We start from the raw sequence: 18,565 nt of genomic DNA, 5'->3' as shown, positions 1-18,565 counted from the left end.
AGCAGCTTCACAAGCAAAATAACCAACCAGAAGTTAGTTAAAAGAAACCAAAAAAACAAAATAAGATTTCTATCCAGAATCAAATGACCTGTGTAGAATGTATAACCCTAGCATGTGTGGGCAGATATTTTTGATAGGTCTCCATTTGAGAATGTAATGACATTGCTATTTTCCCTCAAAAATTCTGCAATATACAGCCTATTTGAAACATCCAGCAGAAACCGTTATGTTAGTTGGATACTCATCTCTAGTTATGCACATTCACTATGTCTGTATCTCCTTACAGAGTTTGCTTTTCAGGGGCATATTCAGGTGCAGGTTTGCACAGCAGCATTCTGACCTTTCTGCTGTAAAGTCTCCTATCCAACATCTTCCAAAATTACAAATCACACACCAAACTGCTGTCATTTTGAAGGACTTTCCCAACAACTATACAAGGAGGAGAAACATGAATTACTATGACAGGAAGATTTTTAATGACATAAAAAGGCAAATCCCACATTTGCATTTCACATTTCTAGAAGAGCTCCACTCCTTGCACTATGCTACTATTTCATGCCCAGGACACTACCAGCTCCTATTCTACTTTGCTGGTTGTCGTGCTCTTTCACTTTCCCCAATTCATGGGCAGAACACAAAGCTCAGCTGCTACTACGTGAGATGAGGACCCACTCATAGCATAGATATAGCTAAACACTTCTAGACCTTCCCATCTACTATGCTCCAAAAAAGAAAAAAAAAAAGTTGCCAGCTGTGGCATATCACTATTTCTACTACACTGGCTAAACAAGATGTTCATAGTTTGCATTCTAGGTAGAATATCCCCAGTAAAGAATATTCTTACATCCCAAAATTCACTACATATGGTAACTTTCATAGTTCCCTGTGGAAAGTATGACAGGACCCTACACCTCTAAATTTGTCTTTAAGAGTACTGTCACAGTGTATGATTCATCTAGAGATAATACAGTATAATACCTTTGTATGGTGCCTGTCCATCATCTAGGCACTTCACTACAACCTAGAATTAAGACAAGCACTAAAATCACATGAATTACATGAAAATGTAAAACCAAATACTGGTGACAGGCCATAATCATAAAAAAAAGCACAAAGCTGTTTACACCCCTTTGAAATAAAGGCTAAAGCCAGAATCCTTCAAGGGTTTATGCACCAAGCTATTTCTAGACCACATCACTTATTTCAGTGGGATTACTCACATTGCATAAAGGTAAATCTCTGCCTCAACCTTTGCAGAATCAAGACCTAAGTCTGCAACTCCTCAAAGCTATGTAAACACAATAGCTGTAAACAAGATATGTTTTTAACCAAAAGAAAACTAATCTTTTTGAAGATTTACATTTTTAGTAGGACTATTACTTATACACCAACAGGCTGTTAGTGCCAAGAAAAAAGCAATGGGAAAGCCACTTGCCTGGCAATTCACACTGCTGCATTTTGCTATCTACCAGTGATTAAGACAAAATTAATTGTATCTAAGAAGCACAACCAAAATCACTATTACCATTATACTACAAAAAGCAAGACTGTGAATACAGTAATATTTTTTTAAAAAATACTGACAAGAGTGCCAAACACATTCAACTTAGCTGGGCAGTATTTTAGTTCTTCCTTATAGATACATCAGAACTAAGACATGAAAGTCTTAAAAGCCTAACGACTACACTTTCACATAACTTGTGGGTCACGTGAAAAAACAGCAGTTCCATAGCAGTGCAGGTTCTTTCAGTAACACCCTGCCTTTGATCCTCTACAGACTATTCCCTTTACCTCAGTAACTACTGTGCTTCTGGTTTTGTGCAGATTATCCGAGGATTTATTTTCAAGGAACAGCAGTTCTAAGGGAGAAGGGGTTATCCAAGGTGCAGGTTATATGTATGAGAATACAGGACACTGATTAGGCACCTGACTCTTCCCCCTTCTCCCTTCCAAGGCTGTGAAGGCTCTAGCACAGGAGCAGATACACCAGAAGAGCGAGCTTATCCCGCCAAACAACAGAGCTACATCAGTAGCTTTTTCCATTTCAGCTCAATGAAATAAGCACCTTTCACTGCTACAAAGTGGCTAAATTTGCAAGGCTGTTGTCATTTCCTTGTGCTGGTATAGTTAAACTGGCAAAACTGAAGTACAAACAAGGTCTTTGATGCATGCTTACTAGCATAAAACATTATTTTAGATAAAGGGGGAGGAGAATTGCTAAAAAAAAAATTATATTCTTCCGTTCTTTTTACATGACACCAAACTGAGTAATCTCGATGACTTCAAAACCTGAGATGCCTGTATTGCGTTCACTGGGATACTAGTAAACAAATATATTACTACAAATAAGATTAACAGATAAAATAACCTGTCTCAAAAAAATTTCATTTAGATGGTTTGGGGTTATGTGTTCTGTGGGTTTTTTTGCTTTGTTTTGTTTTGTGGATTTTTTTGGGGGGGTACTGAAGATGGAGAGAAAGAGATTTTTGATAAAGTGGAGCACTATAAACACAAATCTCTTACAATCTCTCCTTTTGGAATTCTAAGCAGTCTGTGTGTGTCAAAGAACATCAACAGGTACAATCAGCTGGGAACGGGTGAAGGCTGAACTTTCGTAAAGTCAAAGGTATTCACATCACCTCCAGCAATATCAAAGTTTTAAACTTAAGAAGAACTTTAAATCATTCCCATCTTTTCTTTTCAGTTCAGAGGCTTCCTTCTTGAGCTATGATAAGAACTAATCTCAGTGCTGGACAAAAGAATAAAGTCTGCAAGTTCTCATCTATCCCTACTAAGGTCTATTTAAGTGCCTCCTACTTCGGTACAAGCAACAAATGTAATTGCTTCATGGCCTCCGGGTGTTCGCTTAACAAAAGAAGCTTTTGTGAATAAACCACAGGTGTTACCCTTCTTGATTAAAGTGAAATATGATGAAAGAACCTACAATATCAAATGACAAATTTACTAAATACTGATTAAATTGCCTTATTTAAGTAAATTGAATCTAGGTAGCATAAAACATACATCCTAGAAATGCAAGAGTTGTATTTTATCACTCTATATTTAAAAGTCTTATATAACTATTCCTTAATCCTTTATTTATTAATTCAGAATCAAGAGTGAATAATACTTAACAGATACTCTTCTTTAATCACCCAGTAGCTCTAGGCACCATTTCTGTAGGATTACCATAAAGATTGTTCAGACAAAAGCTGCTAGTACATAAAACCCAACATTAACGACCCCAATATTTTCAAAATCAAGAGAAGTTTTTACATTTCTCTCCCCTTTTTGTGTTGGAAAAAAACTACAGAATAGTAAAAACCACATTAGAACTCAAAGTATAGCAGATCCTCAACATCTTCTGACTGAGTATCACTGAAAAGCTGAATTACCTGGAATTTAGTATCTCTAAAAAGAATATAACAAAATGAGTTTACCTTAAATTCATATGTACTTCCAAACAGTTTATCATTTTCCTTTGACTTACTGAACAGTTTAAGTTCCTTACAAATAAAGCATACCATACTTAGCTCAGTATGGTTAAATCCATATATTTAAATCAATGCATTATGACCCTGGACCAGATTACTATGAAAGATGACAATGAAACACTAATAGCATTCATACATAAATTAACTATGACTAAATATTTTATATTATGAATTTATTCTCTAAAATAAGTAATTGATTGCTTTAATAGAAAATTTCTAAAGAGGTAACATTTGAAGATTTGTCTATTTTTAAGTTTTGATATTAATTATTAACCAATATTAACATTGCATAACCTTCGAAGGTAATGATGTTCAGCCATATGGTACAAGGGAATTTTATACAAAGAAGCTAGGGTATATTAACTTAGATTTGAATTTGCAAGACATTTTTCTATATCCTGTGAGTATATCAGCCAAGTGTTCTCCTTTGGTAAAGGTAATTTTGGGAAGTTGCTACAGTAATTTGTCAGTCTACCCATTGGTTATTTGAATGCCTTTTTTTTTCCCCTCCTCCTTTACCTCCCTCCATTGTAGCACCATCTAAACTTTGTGTATCACGTACCAATAGTTTCTCTTACTCCTTACATAACTTACTTTGGAACTTAAAAAATTCTATCACTGCTCTCACTTCTTTATAGGAAAGATCACAGAATTTTCACATCAGAAATACCTGTGCCAGTCAAATGAAGACAAGACAGGCTTTCTCTGAGTATCACTTTCTGACTGCTGCAAAAAGTTCCGACTGGGTTAAATATATCAAGTTCTGACTGCATTACATAATAATTCAAACACATGCATTGTTTGTTTTACCTCTATAAGTATTCTCATTTAATATTCATATCAAGGGCCTATTAATTAAATAACCTGATCTGAATCAGACTGAAAAGCTATACAGCTAATTTGAAAAAAAATCTGTGCTACTGCAACCTTGAATTTAAATTTTAAACTATCTCCTTTTTTTAAAATGTTATCATCAGCATATCTTATTTCAAATTGATAAAAGCTATAAGAAAAAACTATTGTCTGCAAAAATAATGTTCAGATTTTACAAACAGGTATATTTTCTTATTGCAGTCTTTTTCTGTGCATTAAAAAATTGTTCTGTTTTGAAAACAAAACCACATTAGTTTTAACAGTGAAAAATTATCTAGGGTTTTTGTCCTACAAGTATTTATAAAGTATGAACACTTCAGAACCATTGTAGTGGATTAAAATTTTCAAAAGCAAAGCTCCTAACTATTTGGGAACTCTGGGGTGGGGGATTCAAATATTCCCATGAATCATCAGTCCAGACTATTTTTAACTTCCTTGATTCACAGAAAATTGATATTCTGGGAACAAATACTGATGACAAGCACAGCAAGGACTACCTACTTACTCGTTTGCATAGACTTTTCTCACAGCAGTCCTTAATAAGGATCCCATTCTGTTTTTTCTCCTGAAGAGATGATGCAACAGGGTCATCCTAAAGTACAGGCTGAAGAATGAAACACCTAATGGTCCAAACCCCAGCTGGACGTAGGCATACCTACAGAGTGATCTAGTTGATAAGCCTGGTAGCAACAACGGCATACAGATACTCTGAGCATGGTTAAAGAATCTTAAATGTATATTCTGCCACCTCCATTAGGAGTGACCTGAATCTTTGCACGGTCTGCTAACTTAATCTGAGGTCTCACCTCTGCATCATTTCTAGCATTTTTCATCTCCATCACTTAAGGCAGTCGGAAGGCCTTAACTAATTTTAGAGGGGGAAAAAGGTGAAATCTGTCCTTCATTCAGGGATGAAGATGATATAGGCAGACTAAAATTTCTGCTCAAAATATTCAGTGAGGCCTTGATTAGTTGGTTGCACCATCCTAAATGGCTTCCCAAGAGTTATTCCTAAACGTGGACTAGAGGAAATAATGAAATCAGAAAATCCTTAAGGCTCAAATTGATCTGACCAGTACAGCCAAGATTGTATTCCACGGAGGAAAAGCATCTAGCGCCATCAATTCAGAAATCAGTGCTCTTGAAACAAGTTCACCTTGAACAAACAAGAGGGCTTCTTTATAGTTTTTCTTGAGGAATGAACCAACAGAACAGAAGAATCAGTGCTGTGCAGGGCCTGGGCAGCGTTCTCCCTGACCCCAGTTTAGCTGCCTGAACTCAAGGCCAGCTGATACAGTGCAGCTGTCTAATCTTGGTTCAGACTGTGGGGAAGCAAGAGCTGTAAGAGGCCTCAGTGTGGTCTTGCTCAGGGGCTTCATTTAAGCTGAGGCTGTTGCCATTGGTCCCTGCCTGAGCTACATTGCAGCCATGCCCAAGCTTGGGAACGTACCTCACTGATCCAGTCCCTGACTCCCAAACATGACTTCCTCGCTTAACCTCAGACCTGCTTCATCACCATGGACTTGTCTGACAACCACAGGACTCTTGGCTGAAGCTGAATACCACCGGCAGAGCTGCTCACTCTTCTTGTCCGGGTACTGTGGGACTGTGCTGCTGTCCATGAGGTTGTTGCCCTGGCCTGCCTTGCCATCACACTCAACCCTGCCTTGCCTTTCAGAGCAGCCTGCCCTTGCTGCTCCCTGATATTATGCTTCACAACAATGCAGAAATCTCCACAAAAAACATTCGCTACTGAATACCCAAAAGAACAAGTTATGGTGATCAGTACCAATGCTGTTGAGTCAAGGCGGAGGTGCCACTCATATATTCTTGAAGAATCAAAAACAGAACAAGGATAAAGAGGACTTGAGCAGAAGAAAACCTGGAAATATACGGAAGAGGAAGTATAAAATTCTTTGTGTTTTTTTTTCTCCTGAAATAATTTGCTTTTGACAAAGCAAAACAAAGTTAAAACAAAATATATTTCTCAGAAGATGCAAGATTAGCTCTAGTCATGAACTCCCTGTACTTGGATATGGGGGGATTTGCAAACTGAGCATGTCCACATCAAACAAATATGCCAAATCAGTTCTCCTTTCTCAGACACTTAACATACCTTCTGCTTAAAACTACAGCTTAACTTTTTCTTGAGCATCTAGAACTCTAGAGCTAAGGAGGGGAAGAGGTAAGAGCAGGAAGTTTCCTTTCACCCAGCCAGCAACTATTAAGACTTAGATTACTGAAATACTGAATCAGTAATATAGGCCAGCTATTAAGATACTAAGGACAAAGGAAAAAAAGACTAGTGTTTTGAGTATGTTATTTTCTTAATTACTATTTAGGATATTTTAGAGAGACCTATCCAATAGACTGAGCTCTTCTAAATACCAAACCACTCTTCAGTGTCTTAACTGTTACACCCAAAATCTAAGTACTGTCCAGAGATTAATACATTGTGCTGTTTACATTATGTTATTCATAGTAGTACCTATATAGTATTCTTACTGCAGCTGACAAGGACTGTTTCAGAGTTAATAGTGCTGCATAAGACCACTTCTCTGATCTGCAAACACAGTAAGATGCATTATCTTCTGAATGATGTTAGCTCTAGAGTTAACCACAGGATGAAGAGACGCCATCTCCGCCATGAACCTCATTTTAGCACAAGGTAAACATACTTCCCCCACATCAGCTAGTCTCACAGCATTAGTGGTGTGTTGTGATTGATTACCAGCAGGGTGTTGCTGAGATATGGATTTGTATCTCAGCTTTTTATCACTATGACTTGCAAAAGGCAGTTCCTTATTTACAGACTCTAGCTGTATTAAGTGACATTATTAGGTACTACTTCTGTTTAAGTGACACAGAGGCTTTGCATATTGGTGGTTTATGACACACAAGCTATTTTAATCTGATGATTTACCCCTCACTTTTTCAATTTGTAAATAGGAGCTGCAGCACAAGAACATATGGTACTAAAGAAATTAAAGATAAAGTAAATGGCATTAAAACAAATTCAAATATAACAATAGGATACTTAATCTGAATTATAAACCTGGATCTGTATTATACTTTTAAAAACAGGAAATAAAACTCTAAATATGAAAATTAACCTTTTAAATGATTTTTAAGACCATTTCAGGATTTTACTGTGATCAAATAGTTTCCTTACCAACCCTCATTATTTTGGTTTGAATACCATGTTACTAAACAGTAGTTGTTTACCTTTTTAACTTTTGGGTTTGTACCACATTTCTTCTGATACAGTAAAAATGTAATGTGTTTGTAAATGCTTATTATAATAAACACACTTTGTTATATCTATCAACACTCGCACTGAGCACAAAACCCACACAAGTTCCAGAAAAATTATCAACCTAATGCTCATATTCCATACCACAGGTCAAAAAAGGGACAATGTAAAGAAAACTTGCATTTTCCTAACTTCTGTAACAGTTTATACAAATGATAACAGCCTACTCAAAAAAGGAAGCTCATTTTCCTTTTCATGTAAATAGGAAGTTTTCCTCATTATGATACTGTGGACAAGCTCAAACCTATGGCACATGCAGTATCATGTATCATAAAGGGCCCAAAGCAACAAAGTTCTTAATTTAGTTAAATTTAACTTAAGCGCATGATTAATTTATACTAAGCAATTCAATATGTGGAAACAGTAGACCTGCTGGATTACAAACTGATGGGACATTAGAAAGTTTTTTGGTACAGCCTTAACCCTTTTGCACATTGGCAAAAATAATTTTTCTCATACGCCATTATCCCTTTAAGCATAGCAGCAGAAGTATTTTTATACTAGTATAAAGATTTTCACAAAACTGTTGCTGCTATACAGTATTTCTAGTCTACTGAAATATTTATTTTCAGAACAACTTATTCAGCTTATGTATGTTTTTTTTCATTTTTATTATAGTTTTGAAGTTCTTTTTAAAAGCTACAAGTATCTACTCCAACAATTGTTTTCTATACGAAAGCAAGCACCTCATCTGTGAAATTTTATGTTCAGAGTGCAAATTGTAAATAGTTCTCCATTATCCTATTTATACACAGAAGCCATCCTGAGAACTATATTCGTGAATGAAAAAGGGCAGCAGGACCTGATTTTAGAATTCTCTTATGCTTCAGATACAGCTGGACATAAAATAGTACTTCCGAGCACAAAATAGCTTAAGATCTGTAAAGTACGCCAACACTGACTAAGCTCCAGCCAATACAGCCTAAGCACAATTCCTGGCATCTCTCTTCTGGGTCACAGACACACAGCTGCTTAGAGGCTGTTCCACTCTCAGCTGTGCTAAGTGTGTTATACTGCTACTAGCCTGCCATCTCCACTAACCAGCTAACTGTTAATTGAAAGACACCAAAGGATGAAGCAGAGGTAATAACTGCCTAAATCAATAATATTTCTGGCACCTGATGCTTCATGTTTACTTACTGTAAGAAGTTTACAAATGTGACAGCATCTATTCACTATCACTCCCCAAAACAAGAGAGAAAAGTTACTCAAGTTGAGCAGTTCACTGTCATAAAAGCAAACACAATACTCTGATCTTACACACTTTTGAGTCAGTACATTCAAATACCGATTATCAGATTTCACATTAAAAAGCCATTACTAGCCTAATACAAACAACAAAATTCATGACAATTTCTAGCTCACTTAAAGCGTGCCCACATTTCTACCTTTCTCTGACAGCCAGACACTTCAAGCAAGCTGCAGGCACCACTCCTGCCATTTGGGATCGTAGCCAACACCTTTCCTCTGAGTTTCTACAATCTTTCTTTCAAAAACCTAACTCAGGTTAATTCTTTTCATGGAAGTACCACCAAAGCAAACAGCCAGTCTCTGTACAACTGCTGCTGCTATTTACTTTAAAGAATTTTGTATCTGAAAGAAGAGAAAGTTCATAGCATTCACTCAAATAGGGGACTTGATGAGACCATTGCCTAAGTGAGCACATATCACTCCTCCTCCCCACTCCCAAACAGGAACAAATTACTCAGTGAACACTCCAGTGCAAGTTACAAGTGTAACATGCAGATTTCTACTTTGAAAATACTCTCTTCTGTAAAGGAAGTATCCCCTGAACAGATGGAAAGCTCTACCCCTTTGACAACCACTAAAGATATGAGGAAAACAGATCTGTAATAACAAACTTCAGTATTCCCATTTAGATCATTTCTCCTTCTGGATGCTTGCTACAGTGCAAGAACTAAGAGAGTTTGCACATCATTTCTTTGCTTTAATTTCCACACATTAGCCTTTAAGAAAAACATATTTAGGAAAACAGGAAATGGACTACTGTATTCTTCAGCTTCTACTACTTCTTACATTTTATTTTAAAATTGAAGACAACAAAACTTATGCCTAGGACAGAAAATGTTCCACTGGATATTCATTTGATTCTCTCAGGGTTTCCAGAATAGCTGACATCCTGTTAAAGACAAACCTTTCCTGAACTTCCTAAGGCAAGTGAGGATCAAGATGCTCAGAGAAACTCAGTTTGCGTACACAGAATTTGAGTTTCCATTTCAGGCCATTCTAGTCCAGGAAATTCTTGTCACCTAAATTACTACTCACATCAGAAACTAGGAAAACTTCTTCAAGTTAGTAAGAAAGCTGGTTTTTTTTACTCAGTTAAACAGTAAGACAATTTGATTTATTAAACAATATGACTAAAGAGTCTGTTTAAGATGCAACAAAGAATGATTTCCTTCTCACAGTCCAACAGAGACAGGAAGAGAAAGCTCCCATGTTGGTGGCACCAGACCATAAGGGCAAATTTTAGGCAGGTGCCTGAAATGCCTCTCCTGAACACTGGAACGGAAGGAACTGCAAGTTCAGCTCCTCAGAACAGGGTATAATCCTGCCTTTGCTTTTTTTGGTATCCCAGATAGCAAATCTGGGCACAATTTTGACAGGAATTTTGCCATTGATTTTAAAAGTTCAGATTCCACCTCAACTCTAAACTAACTCAACTGCTTGACAAATGAAGGAATAGTACCTGAAGGTTTGGTGAAGTTAGCGATCTTTATGGCAGCTAAGCTCTTAAAGGATTTAACTATCATAAATTGTAGGTGGCTCCAAGGAGCAGTCCACAAAATTCTCTTACCTTCACAGTACAAGACTATCTACAGGACAGATGAAAGCAGAGATTTCTTCTCACACTAACTACGACGATGAAGTGGCAAGAAGGCAAGATAATATCTTTAAGATTCAAAACAACTGTACAAAACCTGATGTTTCCACAGGGTGCTGAACAGAGGTAATGGTCAAACAGGCTTTTGAAAAAAGAAAAATTTTTTTTTGGTGATGTTGATTTCTGGTGTGATAGCCTACAAAAGAAGTTGCTAAAAATCTTTTGTCATAGATCTTCCCAAACTTCTCCCGTTAGGTCTATCTACGTAAGGGCAAGTGAGCTTTAAGGATAACTTTTCCTTTCTATTTCATCTTGTTACCCGACTTCTTTGACATGTTAGGAAAAGTACCACCTTTCCAACAATACTCAGAAAACTAAATTAAAATATTGTTATAAGCATAATTTTGCAAGCAAAATCCTCAAAGCTAATGCAGAGACAAAATTTTCACTTTATAGTGTTTAAAATAAAGCAAACGGGTTTGCTTTAAGACCAAGCCCTTGAATCTGACATCTGTACAGTGGCTTATGCAGAGAAGTTTAGAGTTCTTCCAGGGAAGAAGACCTAAGCAAAGAGCAGAGCAAAAATATAATCTGCCTACAGTTCCTACAGAGACAAAAGACATCAAGAAAGACAGCTTGCCAGAAACAGAGTTTCCAAGATAAAACATTTTACTGTAAAAATACAAAGAATAATTTATGAACAACATATTTATGATTTATGATAATACTCAAATATTGCAAATCCTTTAGAGACTACCTGGTCCTACTTATGTAATCATTTATTTATGAAGTAAGAAAGTCTAATACTTACATAGCTGTGACTCTTAAGGAAATCTGAAGGGTTGCTTGTGCAGACTTTATCCCCTTCCAAGCCAATTACTCTTTTACAGATATTTGATTTGGGGTCATTTGGGCTTTTCACAATTACAATATCTCCTCTAGGAGGAAAAAAAACAGAAACAAAAAACAAACAAAAGAGAACTCTAAGTAAAGAATATTTGGCTGCATACATGTGTATCAATGTGTGTGCTCTAAAAATATTCCCCTATATTAAAAATACTTGTTTCTGCGGAAAATTCTTGTCTACAATTTTGGTTTTACTCCGCGTATAGTTCTACACACATTGTTTTTTAAAATACATTTGGAGAGATTCATTTTTGTTATTTGAATCATATATAAAACATGTAAGGCTAATTTTAATTGACAATGCTCTGATGAAATGAATACCATTTACTTTGGTGCTCTTGCTACGTATATATAGAACAGAACAGACTAAGCTCCTATATGCTTAGCAACCCCTGCAATCCTCTCTCCAAATATTATTCCTTCAGTGGAACTTCAAATGTCTAATCTGAGTTTGTAACACCTTATATTACTTTTGCCCCCTGATTATACACATGAGATTGTGGAGTGAAACAGTCTACGAGAAAATGTGCAAAGACCTTGAGCCTGCTGTGCTCTATAACATAATAATAAAATGACAGTTGATCAACAGCTCTTAAAGCATTTGCTGGTCACTCTTCTAACATCCTATTCAAGTACAACACCACCTACAGCTCGATTTAAACTTAAGTCAAAATTGCCTAGAGATGAGAAGTCACATTCAGTGTAGTTTCACACAATAGAACCGGTTTAGGAAAGCATGGCAAATTCTCCATTTCCTGGACAAAGCTGTAAAAATTACATGGACTATATCCTAAATGAATTCTGACTTAAGTTGCTCTATAAAATGGACAGTTTGCTAAAAGCAAAAAAATTACTGTCTTCCCTCAGAGACAGATAGAGGAGATTTATGAAAAATTAAAAGAAATTAGAAGCAGAGGAATATATGAGAAATAAAGAATGCATAGATTTTAGTTCTTGACAGGCTCTAGCAAACTAAAGGTAAACTCCAGTCCCAACAAAGGAGCATACTTTCGAATGCAATAAAGGTGGCGGCTAAGGTTCTCCGAAAAGACAATATCAGAATTTTGAATTGTTGGCTCCATTGATGGTCCAGAACACTGCAAATTAAAAATAAATGAAAAAATATTACCATTTGCCAATTACTTCTTATCCAAAATACATGAATATTCAAATTATTTGCTAATAAGTCACCAAAAGCATAATGCAAAAACACAATTAAAAAAAACCATGAAATCCTTCCAAGGAACATTTTATACATTTAAAATGTGAGGACAGCCTCCAAAGCTCCTGTAACTTTTGTATAGCTCCATGATTGTTTACAAACTGTGCTAGGTACCAGCAGTCCCCCAGGAATCATGCTAGCACTTAATCTGCAAGAAAGTATTAGAAGCAGGGCTCGGGTCCTGCCAGTTTACCCCTTTCTTCAGCCTCTGTGAAAGAGGAGCATCACAGAAGTGTCACAGAAGCTGCAAGAGCAGCTCATAGCCTAAATCCTTTATAGCCAGAAGCAATATCTGCTAGGGTTAGAACCTGTATGCGTGGGGCTGCCCAAAACAGCTAGTGCTCTGCCCAGAGTTGGAAACAATAGCATTTCCTAAGGCTCTATTTGTGACCCCAGTCTTCCTGAAATAAGTACTTTCTGCAAAATGCTTAATGGTATTGTTTCCCAATTGCTTCTGTGATTCCTGAGACAGTATCTTGGCAAAAAATACAAAAGCCTAAAGTTGGAATAATTTTCATAAGGCGAGGACCTGCCTTCAAGAAACAGGGATTCACTAAACACACATACATTATTCCATTAAAAAAGTTTTCAAAAAGTGAAAAAAAAATGAAATACTGGCATTATCACATACAACAGTTTCAGTATTACAGTATTTTCTTTTTAAATGTCATGAAAATGAAAAGTTACCACAACAATTCCTCCAAGGTACTCAAAGGCACAATGTGCTATGCAGCCATATTGCACAGTATACCCAAGAAATCGAAAGGTTTTTCCTAGGACATTGCGAAACATGGTACAGTGTTACGTCCTTCAGCTGGTTCTAGTCTATATTAAAACAGAAGAACATCATTCATTTGACAACAAACAATCTAACATTTGTAAAAGTATGTTTTGTATTTTAACAACCATGCAATGGACAATATTTTTAAGAGAGCAGTGAATACAAACAACAAAATAATCAGATATATCTGGAGGTGGATATAGTTTAAACTAAAATGCCATCAAGAAGTTTTTGATTTACTACACAGACACTTCCATGTGTACACTTGTTTCCCCAGTATTTCCCTTCCCCAGTTTATTACTGAGATTCAGTAGAGTAAGAGCTGAAACAAAGAAACTTTGTAAGACTGGAGAAATTAAGGGGAGGGAATGGTGTCAATATTCTCTGCTCACTCAGCTGGGCTTCTGTTACTCAAGTTTGTGGACAAGCTTAACTGCCACACGTCTAGATATGTGCAGTAGTTACCAGAACATCCTCCCCTCCACCAGGCTTAGCTGAATGGAAACTGGAAAGCTGTAATCACATCTTTAAACACAGGCTTTGACTTTCTATCTGGATTACTACTGCATACTGTAACTCAAATACAGTTAGCCATACTGGAGCTTCCAAACCAAGGAATAGAAACATAAAGAAACCCTGACTATCCATAAAACAGAGAAGATGCATTGTTCAAGTTACGTTCAGTTGTCCTTTATCTAATATAAATGGGGCAATTAGAATGAAGCAAAAATACAGACAGCACACAATATTCATAAATTAAACCGCTAAAACATATTTATCTATATGCAGCTTTGATGACTGCATGACTGTATATACAATCATGGAAAACAAAGGTAGCTACAGCAGCAGTAGCAGCAAGAACAGAGCCTGTCTTGTCTACCATGTATGCTGTACTGCATATACCATAACACAGCACTGCAGCCAGGGGCATAAAAATAGCCAGGGTTCATTCTCTCCCAGAAAATTCACCCCAGACCACTAGCAGCTTATACTGCAGATATCAGTGATACAGTCGTATGGCAGTACATTAATGGCATTTTACACAAAGGTGTAGAATTAAGACCCTATCCAGCGCAGAACTCCATCCTATATTTGAAGTACTTCTCTGGATTAGCACATATTAGGTATCTTGAAGTGAAAGGGCTGACATCTGATCAAAAATAAAGTTCAGTCTGAGCTGCTACCCTGCACTATCTTGGTGCTATTTTAATACATAGATTTCTTTACAAAACCTCAAGTATTGAGAACTATTCAGGAAAAGAACAATTAAGGTCTTTTGATTGTAAACTCCTTGAAATAGGAAATGGTGCTGTTTTATTTCTTTTTAGAAGTATGCAGATTTAAGATAACATTTGTGAGATTTGTTTTAATCATACGAACATAGTGCAACTTAAATCATTAGCTTTTTTCAAGCGCCAGTATTTAAAAACAAACACTCAACAGCAAAACAGAGAAGCATCAAACTAGTCAAAATGACTTGAAGGTGTTTCACAACTGAAATTAAATTCACAGAAAACAGGAGTAATCAAGTGGTTAACTGAAACTCTAAGTGACTTGAGCAGAATTCAAAGGAACAAAGGCTTGAAGAACTAAAAACAAGGGACAAACAGACATGTCACTGAGATGAAAATGGCTTGCCTAAATAAGGCCACATATACTAGAAGAATACAGTTGTTGATAGAAATCCTAGAATTTTCATAGAGTTTTCCTTTCAGTAGACTTTCATTACCACAACACTTGCATATAAAAGGCCTTAAGCTTTTCTATTCTCAGATACAGTAGAGCAGCATAAGTTCTGTAGCAAAGAAAAAGCATCTGTAAACATCTTCCGATTGCCACAAACAAATATCTAAGTTAAACTCCGATGACTAACTGAAATTACTGCAATGCTAACATAAGTAAAACGTTTATTTACCCAATTCTTATGAGAGAGAGAAAAAAAAAAGTATTTTTAGTGCCCAAAGAAGATTCCACAGTTACTCTTAAGTAAGAGAGTGGACAACACAAGTACCGAAACAAGCTTTACATTCTGCAAGATACTTGCCCCATTTAAACTCAGTAGCAGTTTTGCCATGAATTAAAACCATGGCAAGATTCTTCTCCTACTCTTTAAATTGATCCATAAAGCATTTTAAACAAATGCACTAAGTTAAAAAAAAGAAAAAGCTCTGCATGCAGAATGTGGCCTACTTAATAATGAAGTACAGACCTCCCATTCTGTATTTCATGATGTTAAGCTATTTTACATGTATGACTTTAAAAATGTATATAGTTTCTATACACGGCTTTCTATAAAAGTTAATGAGAATTTTGCCTGAATACAATCAAAAGTGGGTTTTATTCTTGGCATTTAGTATTTATTTATAACGAAGAAAAAAAGAATAGCGTTCTTGGGGGAAGAGTATTCCCTATCCAGCCCACTTTCTTGTTCAAAAAAAGATTTATTTCCATTTTCTACATAAAAGATCTCCAGAATAAATCTATTTAAACCAATCTGTGATTCATCATTCTTAATATTAACCAAGAGTTTTCACAGCAATGAACCAAAATACAACAGAAAACAGAAAAATCTTGAATTGTTTCATTATTATGTGCAGTGCCTAGGACCCTGTCACTGCAGGACACCTTGTGTAAACTGACACTGCTTCACTAAACACTAATGTACTTTCAGCAGAAGTTATTCTGGAGACCCAGGAAAGTGATTAGCTCTTCTCAAGGCAGTACTCTATGAGAAGTATGAGTTAACTCCTTGCTCTCAGAGGCAGAGTCACTGTGAGCCCAGCAGTTTTTTTTACAGATGATAAAAGAAAGATTGAGTGACAGCAAATCAATCAGAGCTGCAAAACCAGCATAAATTGATCACAACTATTTCACAAGAGGAGTACAACATCAATACTTCTTACAGCAACTGCTAGAAAGACAGCTCCATATTGCTTCTCAGCTGAGGCAAACAGAAAGAGACCATGCAACCATCCTCTATTTCAGACTCACGCTATTCAAAAAGATTATGTTAATATATTAAGACAGTTGAGAGTTCAGCCACCTCTGGATATTGCAGGTAAAAGGGAATTGTACAGGATTAAAAATCTTTTGTTTGCATTACATTAAGCAGGGTAGGTAGATATTGTCAACTGCTAAATGAAATAGTAATGACAGATTCCTCATCAAGAGCAAATACAAGTCTCTCTCATGCCAACAGTGTTATCAGGCTACAACTAAAATAGCATGTTTTTTATTATTAAAACTACAAACATCTATATGTATCTGTAAATAAGCTTCAAAATTCTACCGAACATTTGCAACTGATTTTTTTTTTTCCCTGAAGCTCAAGTGATGTGTACTTCCTAACAGCTACACTGAACACACACATTCAATTTATCTCTGATGTCCTCTGAATTAGGAAGGATGGATTTGTAAGCTTTTCAGGAAAACACAGGGTCCAGAGTGAGCTTTACCTCCTACTCTAGCTGTCATGCTATAAAACTAACCAAGAGGACAGAACATGAGTTAAGAAATCTCAAATTCTGTTCCCAGTTCTCTTATTAATGGGCTCTCAAATAGTCTGCAATTTGCAATCTGTATTAAAATAAATTCTTAACCCATGAGACAGATGTCATTGGTTTCAGTTTATAAATTTGGCACAATGAATTTTTTTTTAAAGTGCTCAAGCTAAAGGATGATCATTATAGTGACAAAAATATTGTTAACGCTTATATAAGGCTTAATTGCTACTACTGCTCATAAAAGTTGATTTCAAATTAAGGTATACATATAATATTATACACAGTTTGAGACTAACAAGATAAAAAAGAAAGAACTCTTAAGTTAACATTAAGACAGGTCTATCTTTAGAGGACATCTAATGTTCACTTCACAGACCATAGAACAACTACAGTTCTGAAAATTTCCAAGTCTTTGGGAGTTACAGCTTCTTACAGCTTCTAGTTAACATGTGACTGGTTCTAGTCTACTTGCAGAGTAAGCCCAGATGACCAAAAAGCAAACAAACAAAAAAACACCCAACAAAAAAATAGAGAATTTTTGTATCACAACTGCTCCATTTTAAATATTAATAAAATGGTAAATTCTGTTTCTTCAGAAAACTGTTTATCAGTACATTTTTGAAACAATGACATTTTATTGATTAAAAAAGGTATATGGCTGAACGTTTTTCGACATCACACATTTTAATACAAAGTTCTGTCGGCAGGCAACGCCACCAGATACAACTTAAGAGCATTAAGCACAATAAAACAAATTATTTAAATCACAGGCCCCTTGAAAACTTAATGGAACTGTTGAATAAACATCCTTATCACAGAACTATTAGCATAAAATATGTTGTAATTACTTTCAGGTACTACCTACTACTTATATAAAACTTTGTTTTTAAACTAAAAATAAACATTGTTTAAAAAATTCACATATCCATATTTATAACGTAGAATACAATTTGGTATTTTACAAGAACAGGATAGTTTATCCTCTGCAGCAAATAAAATGCAAAATGTAATTACTATTATCTTCTGTTCGTTTTTTCCTTACAAAGTCTATGCATGCCTTCGTCATTTGATTTTTTTGTTTGTTTATAAAATTAATCACAGCTAGCAGGGTAGGATCACTTTGAGCCTCGTGAATGACATCCAAGAGATGGGAAAGGATTAGTTCTCAGTTGCTGCCAGTTATAGCGCCAGGTGGCTTTTTCTGCAGTGAAGGTGTTACCGATAATCCCATTACACTGGTACTAAATCTTGCAGACATCAAAATTATCACCAAGGTTCCTTTTCATCCCATCCTTTCCAAATGACTGGAAGTCGCTTCACCTGAAAGAAGTCAAATCCACATGCAGCTGCTGTTTTAGCAGCCAGCGGACTCCCTGAGAATGCCAATCGTGATCCAATTTTGCTGTGCTGGTGGCCCCCTATTCCCTGTCCAATAATACATCTGTTAAAAAATCCTACAGCTACAAATCAAGTTTAATCCTACCAGGGACCTCATGTTGGTCTTGTCTTCCAAAAAGGCAGCAGGTTTTGCCGTCTATCTCTGCTAGTGTCTGGGGAATACTCTTTAAATCCCAGTCCTACTTAGAAGAATAAGCTAAGGATCACAAAACATGACCTCAAAAACCCTG

At 36.1% G+C, this 18,565-nt stretch overlaps 1 protein-coding gene across 7 annotated transcripts in view; it reads right to left on the bottom strand.

The window, feature by feature from the left end:
• The window catches only part of IMMP1L (inner mitochondrial membrane peptidase subunit 1), a 54,829-nt gene that overhangs the window by 23,843 nt on the left and 12,421 nt on the right, over positions 1 to 18,565 (bottom strand). For all 7 annotated transcript variants that reach the window (XR_010884103.1, XR_010884104.1, XM_067296207.1 and 4 more), the window contains 3 exons: positions 13,341 to 13,478; positions 12,440 to 12,528; positions 11,337 to 11,463 (listed from right to left, as the gene is read on the bottom strand). Coding sequence is in view for 5 of the 7 variants with exons in the window: in XM_067296207.1 (XP_067152308.1) it covers positions 11,337 to 11,463; positions 12,440 to 12,528; positions 13,341 to 13,445 (321 nt within the window). In the remaining 2 variants the exon portion in view is untranslated. The remainder of the gene's footprint in view (positions 1 to 11,336; positions 11,464 to 12,439; positions 12,529 to 13,340; positions 13,479 to 18,565) is intronic.

This window comes from Apteryx mantelli, chromosome 4, assembly GCF_036417845.1.
Source record: "Apteryx mantelli isolate bAptMan1 chromosome 4, bAptMan1.hap1, whole genome shotgun sequence".
NCBI lineage: Eukaryota > Metazoa > Chordata > Aves > Apterygiformes > Apterygidae > Apteryx > Apteryx mantelli.
This window is presented reverse-complemented; position numbering and strand designations above follow the sequence as displayed.